Source organism: Lepus europaeus, chromosome 18 (genome assembly GCF_033115175.1).
Source record: "Lepus europaeus isolate LE1 chromosome 18, mLepTim1.pri, whole genome shotgun sequence".
Taxonomy (NCBI): Eukaryota; Metazoa; Chordata; class Mammalia; order Lagomorpha; family Leporidae; genus Lepus; species Lepus europaeus.
Window position 1 is genome coordinate 19,125,745 of NC_084844.1, and position 9,977 is coordinate 19,135,721.

The following is a 9,977-nucleotide window of genomic DNA, read 5'->3' on the forward strand; positions in this document are numbered from 1 at the left end:
CCCACCCCAGACCCGGTTACATACTTAGTACCCTAATGGCCTGCAGGGTGGAGGGAGCCAGGGGAGGCTTTTTGTGCACCTGTGCATGTTGTGTGTTCCTCCTGGCGGGCGAGGGGGTGGTGCTGGGCCCCAGGCTCCAGGCCCCTTTGCCCCCCGTGCCTGTGGCTGGTCTGCTGCTCATGTTAAGTTCACTCCTCGCTTTGTCTCTCTGGAGCTGCGGTCCAGTACTTTGTAACCCGTCACACTGTGTGTCCTGGTGTAAATAAACTCGTCCAGGCAGCTCCTTCTGAGGCCACTGTCTGTTCCCTGTTCCCAATGGAGGCGAGGTTCTCCTCCCCTTCCCAGCCCACCCTGCTGCTCTTCCCTCCAGCCCTGGCCTAGAAGCCAGCGTGGGCCTCACAGGTGGGAGACAAGGCTTCACTGGGTGGAGTCACCGCATCTCTTGGGATCTCTGGTGGGGCTGAGGGGCCCCCTCTCCCCTGCAGGAGCAGTGCAGAATGGTGGCCTGGCAAGGCTGAGTTCTGTGCCCACGGGCGCAAAGGCAAGAAAGGAATCCGGAAATTTCAAGGGCTTTATTGAGGCTGCCCGAGCCTCCCTCACAGTGGTGCAGGAACCCGTTGGTCTCGCTGTGGCCGTTGCTCTAGGGGCCTCCGAGGAACAGCAGGAGAGGGCCCTTTTTGGGGGCCAAGACCAGGTGGTGGGACAAGTGGGGAAATGCCAGAGAGCTGGCCTGCTCGGGGCTGGAGGGGGGCTGTGCCTGGAGTGTGGAGGTCACAGAGTGCTGGCTCGGTGGGAGGGGCGGGGCTGAAGGAGGCCCAAGAAGTCAGGAAGAGCGGATGGGCGGAGCTTCCTGGGCACTGAACGTGTACACCGCCCAGGGCACGAGGGCCAGGACCAGGAATGGCCAGAGGGTGTACTTGAGGAAGTTGAAGATGTAGAAGAGGCTGACCTGAGCGGGGTGGCCCAGCCAGTCCAGAGGGCCCAGCAGCACCATGGCCAGCAAAAGGCAGGCTATCTTCTGGCCATTTCCCAGGTATGCCCGCCGGATCTGGGCATAGCAGGGAGAGTGCAGGGCGATGCCCAGTCCCAGGGCAGCCCCTGAGTCGCGGCTCAGGGAGGCAAAGGGCCGGCTGTCCATGTGCACCCACTCAGGCCGCTCGCACCACTTGGAGGCCAGGTCAATGGACCTGTGGGAAGAAGAGTCTCGCCAGGAGGCTGCAGCCCACAGGGCTCTGAGCCATCTGCCTCGGGGACCCACTCCCACACTGGGCTGTGACCTCAGGAGGGTCAATGCTTGGGGACAGATAATGCACCCTTTTATAGCTACAACAAACCAGAGCCCCATCAGACTAGGTGCAGGTGAGACAGGCCCCAGCCTTCCCAGGCTTCAAAGCGGGACTTACCAAGAAAGATTCAGGCCCAGGCTAATGAGCGTCCAATAGATGAGGCTGGCGCCCAGCATGAGGGCCAGCGCGGTCAACCCATAGAAGCTTAGCTCCCGCTCCATGGGTACCCGAGGGGTCATCAGCCAGCCCAGGACAGCGCCTAGGAGAACGCAGTGACAGCAGCTGCCAGGAGTCTGGGGATATGGCCCCTCACTCCGAACCGCAGTGCAGGTTGAGATGTAAGGGGGGCCCGGAGCTTGGCTCAGTGGAAGCTGGGAATGATGGGAAGGCCCTACACTTGTCCTCCCCCTGCCAAAGGCACCCTTCTGGCCCACCGTCTTGCCCCAGTTGCTCACCGGTTAGTAGGCCAGCCAACACCTGATGAGGGAAATGTGCTAACAGGAAGACCCGAGACAGGCCGACCGCCAAGAGGAAGGTGAAGTAAGCCAGGCTGGGAATCGCCCGTATCCAGCGGCTAGAAAGAAGAGAGGCAAAGGGCTCGGGGACACAGTGGGCCTCCCTCGGTGCCCATGCACTTCTTGGTTTGACCAAATACCCAGGGGTCCCCGGAGCTGCAGCCCCCGGGCTATCATGCTGCTGGGTCTTTTGGGCCCAGGATGCCATCGCCCGGACTCTCCAAGGAGGACAAGGCCAAGGGTATACCTGTGGGCCCGAGTGGCCATCTGGGCAGAGAGGGCCGTCATGATAGGCCAGAGGGCTGCTCCTGTGATCATGCAGTGTCCAGAAGGGCTGCCTGCCAGGGAAGCCAGAAGCACACGGTAAGGATGGAGGCAGGGGCTGGAGCCTGCCAGGACATCTTCCTCCCAGCTCTGGCCCACAGCTCCCTCTGGCTGGAGGCCTCTGCTGTCGGCCTTCTGCCTTGAGCAGCACTGCGTGGCTCTACTCTAAACAAGGGGGCAGCGGGCAGCGTGGTGCCTGGCGTGGGCGCCCTCCTCCTGGTGTAAGTTGGGTTTCCTGGGGCTTCCATGCTCTCTGATCCAGTAGCTGAGATGCTGGGCCTCTGGTTGGACCACCCTGGCTGAAGGGTCCTGGGAGAGGCTCACTCAAACCCTAATCATATTGGGAAAAGCAAGAGGGTTGAGGTTTCCCACCTGGACCAGTTTCACAAGAAGATGGAAACTGGTGAACCTGGGCTGGAGCCTGGTTGTAGTACCCAGACTCATGGACCCACCAAAAGGGCCTGTCTCCGAACAGAAACCTGGAAGAGAAAAGATGCAAGATGACATTGTTGGGGGGGGGGGGCAGATGGATGCCTCAGAATACTCCAGGGGGTGGGAAGAGGTGGGCCAGCACTGTGGCACAGCAGGTTAAGCTGCCACCTACAGGGCCAGCATCTCATATGGGTGCTGGTTCAATTCCCAGCTGCTCCACTTCAGACCCAGCTCCCTGATGGCCTGGGAAGCAGCAGAAGATGGCCCGAGTGCTTGGGCCCCTGCACCCACGTGGGAGACCTGCAGGAAGCTCATTTCCTGATTTTCATCTGGTCCAGTTCCCGCCGTTGTAGCCATTTGGGGAGTGAATGGGGGATGGAGGATATCTCTGTCTCTTCCTCTCTTTCAAATAAAACACATCCAAACAAAACAAAACATAAACTACTCAGAGGGCCTGAAGCATGGGGTCAGGACAGGGTCCCGATTCTGAGCTGTTACCTTGCCGTGGTCTCTACCTTGGCACAGGACAACACACACTATTTTAAAAGTGATACAGAGGGGTTGGCACTGTGGCGTAGCAGGTAAAGCCACCACCTGCAGTACCAGATTCCCATATGGGCACTGGTTCCAGTCCCAGCTGCTTCACTTCCGATCCAGCTCTGCTATGGCTTGGGAAAGCCGTGGAAGATGGCCCAAGTCCTTGGACTCCCACACCCATGTGGGAGACCCAGAAGCTTCTGGTTCCTGGCTCTGGATCAGTGCAGCTCTGGCTGTTGCAGCCATTTGGGAAGTAAACCAGTAGATGGAAGACCTCTCTCTCTCTCTCTCTCTCTCTCTCTGCCTCTGCCTCTCTGTAACTCTGCCTTTCAAATAGTAAATTTTTTTTTTAAAGTGATACAGAGACAAGAAGTTGTGGTGGACGTGTGTGTCAGTGTGTAAATGCACTGGGATACTCAGGCGCCCGCCTCACCACTCCTACTGTAGGGCCAGCTCTTTGCTTCTCATCCAGACTGCCCGGGACTGGCTCTTCTTCCCAGACCTCACTCATCTTCCTCTCCGTGGCTGAGTCCAGCCTGAATTACCTGCCCCTGAGCTACTGAACTGAGCCTCTCACATCTGAAAGTGGCAGTGGGGAATGGGTCACAGAAAGGCTGGAAAGAAAGAGAAAAATATTCAAGAAAATATTGAATATGGCAGAGAAAAGTATTCAAACTCCTCTGGCCTAGCAGGTGCTTGCCTGGGCCTGGGGAAACACAGTGAAGAGGTTCTGGCTATGGGCACAAAAGGAAACAGTGGGAGAGAAGAGATGCTAACAGCAAGCTGAGTATGGGAGAGGGAGACATAGGGGAGGCTTGCCTCCCCCTCCAAAACCTGGGCTTTGCACCCACCAAAGGCTCAACACATGCTTAGGTAATGACTAGGGGACATACAGAGTGTCTTCCGATGGAGCACGTGTCGTGGGGCGGTAGTTAAGCTGATGCTCGGGACACCTGCCTCCCATAAGAGTGTCTGGTTTTGTGTCCCTCTTCTGCTTCTGACTTTGGGTCCCTGCCACCCACATGGGTGACATGGATTGAATTTCTGCTCATGGTTTCAGCCTGGCCCAGCTCCGATTATTGTGGGCATTTGGGGAGTGAACCAGCAGATAAAAGGTCTTTGTTTGTCTTTTTCTCTGAGTCACTTTGCCTTCCAAATAAATAAAAATAAATTTTCAAATCTCTTTTTTTAAGATTTACTTATTTTATTTGAAAAGTAGAATTACAGAGAGGGGCTGGTGCTGTAGCGCAGTGGGTGAAAACTCTGGCCTGCAGTGCCGGCATCGCTTACGGGCACCGGATTGAGTCCTGGATGCTCCACTTCCGATCCAGCTCCCTGCTAATGTGCCTGGGAAAGCAGTGAAGGATGTAGTGGATGGCCCAAATCCTTGGGCCCCTGTACCCACGTGAGAGACCCGGAAGAAATTCCTGGCTTTGGATCAGCTCAGCTCTGGTCATTGTGGTCATCTAGGGAGTGAAGCAGCAGATGGAAGACCTCTCTCTCTCTGTAACTCTTTCAAATAAATAAAATAAATATTAAAAAAAAAAAGAAGAAGAATTACAGAGAAAGAGGAAGAGACAGAGAGAGATCCTCCACCCGCTATTTAACTCCCCAAATGGCTGCGATGGCTGGAGCTGGGCCAGTTGGAATCTAGGAGACAGGAGCTTCCTTGGGATCTCCCACATGAGTGTAGGGATCCAAGCACTTGGGTCATCTTCTGCTGTTTTCCCAGGCGCATTAACAGGGAGCTGAATCTGAAATGGAGCAGCCGGGAATCAAATCAGCACCCATGTGGGATGCCAGCCCGCTAAGCCCCATAAGTTTTCTTTTCTTATCTTTTCTTCCTTTCTTTCTTTCTTCCTCTCTTTCTTTCTTTTTTAAAGATTTATCTATTTATTTGAAAGAGTTACACACAGAGAGAAGGAGAGGCAGAGAGAGAGAGAGGTCTTGCACTCCTGGTTCACTAACCAGATGGCTGCAATGTTTGGAGCTGCACCAATCTGAAACCAGGAGCCGGGAACTTCTTCCGGGTCTCCCACATGGGTGCAGGGGCTCAAGCACTTGGGCCATCTTCCACTGCTTTCCCAGACCATAGCAGAGAACTGGATTGGAAATAGAGCAGCTGGGACTCAAACCGGCACCCATATGGGATGCCGGCACTGCAGGCAGTGGCTTTCCCTGCTACGCCACAGCGCTGGCCCCTAAATTTTTAAATCTTTGAGGCCGGCGCCGTGGCTCACTAGGCTAATCCTCTGCCTTGCGGCGCCGGCACACCGGGTTCTAGTCCCGGTCGGGGCGCCGGATTCTGTCCCGGTTGCCCCTCTTCCAGGCCAGCTCTCTGCTGTGGCCAGGGAGTGCAGTGGAGGATGGCCCAAGTCCTTGGGCCCTGCACCCCATGGGAGACCAGGAGAAGCACCTGGCTCCTGCCATCGGCCGCAGTGCGCCGGCCGCGGCGGCCATTGGAGGGTGAACCAACGGCAAAGGAAGACCTTTCTCTCTGTCTCTCTCTCTCACTGTCCACTCTGCCTGTCAAAAAAAAAATTTTTTTTTTAAATCTTTGAGAAAAAAAGTGTCTACTGAGAGGGGTGGTCTGAGCCTTGGGGCACAGGTGTACAGGGGGGCTTGCAGAGACTCAGGGAGGAGGACACACAAAACCACAGGCATCAGGCAAGGCACGCATGAGATGGAGCTCAGAGAAGAGCCGAGGAAAGATAATCTATCTCGTTTCTCAGCAGTCATGCCAGCATCTCTAGGTACCGCCCTGTCTTCCCTCAGGCTGGAGATCTGGCACCAGAGGCTGAGGTGAAGGGAGGCGTGCCAGCCTGCCCAGCGGAGACGGACAGGACAGGTGGCATGAAGAGATAAGCCCCAGGGCTGAAGGGCCTCCACCCACCTGCCTGGGATTCCCTGCTCGAAAGGGAAGAAAGAGAAAGTGTTCCCTGGCAGGCGGTGAGCCCAGGGCGCTTCGAACTTCACCTGGGGACCTTAGTAAGCTGCAGACCCCAGCTCAGGAGCTCTGGCCTGGGGCCCGCAGTCTCCATTTCCAGCTGCCTATGCTGCTGGGCACTGTCCAGAAGCCACACCTTCATTTCCAAGGATTCTCTGTCCTCAGCGGCCAGCCCGGCACAAGCATCCTCTTAAACATCACGCCAAATGAACGAACAGATGAATAGAAAGCTCCTTAAATCATCATGCATGTGAAACACAGACTCCCAACTCGTCGGAAACCAGCTGTCTTGGGAGACGGAGCGGGTGCGCGCATTTCCAGCCCCTGCCCCTTAGGCGAGCCCTCTGATCAGGCCGGCTGAGGACAACCATAATGAGCAGGATGGGTGGACTGCGAAGTCTCCGTCCGACACAGATGCACAAGGATGCTCAAGGCGGGAAACGAGGGCTGCGGGGAAGGCGTGGGGAGGCCTTTGACACACCTGCTGAGAGACCAGGGCCTGCACAAGACAGGGTTCTCGGGGGTGGGGGCCAGGTGCCGGGGGGCTTCGCTGTCTCACCACTTGAAGACGAGGTTGAGCCACTCGGTGATGAGGCTGATCCAGAGCACCGCGACGCCTACGCGGCGGCGGGCGTAGTAGGCCGCGGGGAAGTAGAACAGAAAGAGGCTCTTGGGATCGCCCAGAAAGGTGACCCAGAGCCAAACGTTCTCCAGCCAGGGCAACCGATTCTGCAGAGCCTCGGCCATCGCGATGCCTGCGCCCAGCGCGGACTCCATGGCCGCCGCCGAGCCGAGCAGGCCGAGGCCGGGCAGGCGCTAGTGCGGAACCCGAGGACTGCCGGCGACAACCAAGCGACTACCGGCTGCCCTCCGGAGCCCACCCTCCCGAGCCCGCGGCCCCGCCCCCTCCGCCCGCGGCCGGCGCCAGGCCCCGCCCCGGCCCCGCCCCGACCACGCCCCCGGCAGGACTGGCTCGCGGGAGTCGCGCTTCTGGCTCCTACTGCTTCCTCCTGCGCTCTTCCCGGGCCTTCCTCTCTACCGAGCGCCGCAGGGGACAAACCTTCCCGAAGGCGTTTCCTCAGGGCCCCACGTGGCCGCCGGTGCCGGCACGTGGGCAGCCGGCGTGGTGGGGACACGAGCTGCCGTTCCGGGTCAGGGGCCGGAGTAACCGGCGCGTCCGGGTCCGTGAGGGTGGACGTGTGGTCACGGGGCCGGATCCCAGCCAGACCGGACCTCTCTCCTCCAGTACCGCCGAGCAGCAAACGGAACCTCCACCGATTCTCCAATAGGCGGCCTTTCCCAGGGAGTCGAGGGCAGCCCTGAATTCACACACATCCTTAATCCCTCCAGGCTTTCTCCCCCAGAACCCCGCCCCCCAACTGTAACGATGCTGATTAGGACAGATAAGCCTCTTTGTTTTGAGCGGTCTTCGCTGAAGTCTTGTGAATTTAGCCAAAGTCAGGCTTCCAGGTCCCACTGCCTGCCCCACTCTTTCCATCTCACAGGTGCAGAAGAACCGAGAGAGAGTGACGGCTTGGGTATGGAAGGAGGAGCGGCACGGAGCAGGCCAAGTTGGGAACAATGACAGCCAGTCTCGCTGTGGTCCCGCTCGCCGTGGGAGACTGTTCACTGGCTCCTCAACTTGGTTCCTGTAGTGTTCTGACGAGTGCATGAAACCCAGAATGCAAGGCTGGTCTTCTTGGGAAGCGATTAACGGCACTGGTTATAAAGGTGTGAGGGAGAGGAGCTGAATTTAAATCTGTTTACTCCCTTGCTGAATGTCTGCAGTTGCCCCAAGGAGAAAAGTCCCAAAAAAGTACCCAGTCTTTGAAAGTCTGCGTGGCTCCGGCTGCAGCCTTCACTGGTCTACCCCCACACTCCATATTTTTGGGCTATTTTCTATTCTGTGAAATTGCTGAATTCTGTCTTCCCTAGGTGGCCCGGCACATGCAAGTTGCCTCTGCCTGGAACATGGCCACCCACGTTCCCTGAGGATCTGTCAGGTCTCAGCTTAGATATTTTGCTTCTTCCAGAAACCTTTCTTTCCTAAGGATGCCTGGAAGCCATAGCAAAGTGTAAACATGCACGCCTCAACCAGTCTGAAGCTAGGAAATGAATGTTAAATCCCCTGCCATTCCCAGCGGTGTAGTGCGCTCTGGAGCCACTCTGCGCCACCTGGCCTGGGATGGGAATCGGGTCTGCATGCTGTGTGTGCTACCCGTCTGGTAAGTCACTTAGCAGCCCTCCAGCTGATCAAATCCACTGCCTCAACCGCTCTGATATCAGTGCTTGTGTTCAAGTCGCCGTTGTTTAGCTTCATAATGGCCACAAGCACAAAGTGGTGATGCTGGCGACTGGGGTGTGCCAAGGAGGAGCTAGAAAGCACATCCTTGAAGAGCAAAAGTAGAAATATAATGAGAGGTTGAGCGAAACCATCCTTCCTCTGCTGTTGTCACTGTAGCATCATTATCATCTCTCACTCTGTAGAGTTTGTGAGTCAAGCTTTATCACAGAATGCACGTGTGGGAACATGACATATACAGGATTCAGTATTGTCTGGGCGTTTCAGGCACCCGTGGCGGGAGTGGTCAGCTCAGCCGCACTCACAACGGAGTGGTGGTTACTGCTGAACAAGGAAGAGACAGGAAGTTCTCTGAAAAGCCCAGAGTAGAGAGAAGACTTTTTATTCCCATTATGATGACTGTACCCATACTCACAGCACCTGTTTTCTGCAGGGAAGGAAACACTTCTGAGCTTTGTCCACATTAAGCAGTGCCAAGGCCAGCCCTCTGCCTCCCTGCGCAGTGAGGAAAGGTCAGCCTGGCCTTTGCACTCGAGGATGCAGAGCGTCTGCACTGAGGGGTGGGTGGGCGGGGGATGGCAATCGGGGGGGGGGGGCTTGAAAGTGCACCTGCACGGTCCGTCTGCGTGGTCCCTCCTATAAGGCTAAGAAAGTATGGGACCCTATCTTCCTTTGTCACTGTCAGCGCTGCTCAGGCCTGTCCTTTGCCTGGCTTTCTGGGGGACAGGGCAGGAGGAAGATGGAGAAGCGTCTTGTGTCCCAACGGTGATGGGTGATCATGGGGAGACTGCCCACCATTCATTAAAGACCCACTACATGCTGTGCACACATCCACACTAACTTGTTTATACTTAACTATGAGGCAGCTATTGACATCCGATGCACCGTGGCAGTAAGCAGCACCTTCTCTGGAAAGAGGCAGATCGTGTCCTGAAGAGTGGTGTGACCTTGGTCAAGTACAGTCTTAAGACTTAATTTCTGGGGGCTGGCGTTGTGGCATGATGGGTAAAACTGCCACCTGCAGCGCCAGCTTCCCATATGGGTGCCAGTTCGAGTCCCAGCTGCTCCTCTTCTGATCCAGCTCTCTGCTACGGCCTAGGAAAGCAGTGGAAGATGACCCAAGTCCTTGACTCTGTCTTTCAAATAAATAAATCTTTTTTATAACAATTTATTTGAAAGAGTAACAGAGAGGTAGAGACAGGGAGAGAGAGAGGTCTTCCATCCAATGGGTCACTCCCCAGATGACCACAAGGGCTGGAGCTGGGCTGATCCAAAGTCAAGAGCCAGCAGCTTCTTCCGGGTCTCCCACACCAGTACAGGGACCCAAGGACTTGGGCCATCTTCCACAGCTTTCCCAGGCCATAGCAGAGAGCTGGATCAAAGTGTTGCAGCTGGGACTCGAACTGGCACCCATACTGGATGCTGGCACTTCAGGCCATAGCTTTAACCCACTGCGCCACGGCGCCTGCCCCATTAATAAATCTTTTTTTTTAAAGGAGTTATTTTTTTCTTTGAAGATTTATTTATTTATCTAAAAGGCAGAATTAGAGAAAGAGAGGGAGAGACAGATTTTTCATCTGCTGGTTCACTCCACAAATAGTTCCAAAGGCCAGGGCTGGGCCAGGTTTAAATCA

General features: G+C 56.1%; 1 protein-coding gene across 2 annotated transcripts; it reads right to left on the reverse strand.

Annotated features, from left to right (window-relative positions):
- Positions 1-557: 557 nt before the first annotated feature.
- On the reverse strand, positions 558-6,891 carry G6PC3 (glucose-6-phosphatase catalytic subunit 3). 2 transcript variants are annotated; one of them, XM_062174900.1, is made up of 6 exons: positions 6,601-6,891; positions 2,498-2,604; positions 2,049-2,139; positions 1,742-1,860; positions 1,404-1,545; positions 558-1,187 (listed from the first exon to the last, which is right to left on the reverse strand). In XM_062174900.1, the coding sequence occupies exons 1-6, from the start codon at positions 6,816-6,818 to the stop codon at positions 824-826; spliced, it is 1,041 nt and encodes a 346-aa protein (XP_062030884.1). In that variant the 5' UTR covers positions 6,819-6,891; the 3' UTR covers positions 558-823. The 2 variants fall into 2 exon arrangements, with proteins under 2 accessions (XP_062030884.1, XP_062030886.1); XM_062174902.1 differs by having other exon boundaries at positions 6,523-6,602.
- Between the last annotated feature and the right edge of the window lie 3,086 nt (positions 6,892-9,977).

Coding starts and splice junctions, on each gene's coding strand:
- G6PC3 (XM_062174900.1), bottom strand. CDS start 6,818: ATGGAGTCCGCGCTGGGCGCAGGCATCGCGATGGCCGAGGCTCTGCAG. Junction 2,605..6,600: donor CTCAACCTCGTCTTCAAGTG/GTGAGACAGCGA, acceptor TTTCTCTTCCAG/GTTTCTGTTCGGAGACAGGC. Junction 1,188..1,403: donor CTGGGCCTGAATCTTTCTTG/GTAAGTCCCGCT, acceptor TTCTTCCCACAG/GTCCATTGACCTGGCCTCCA.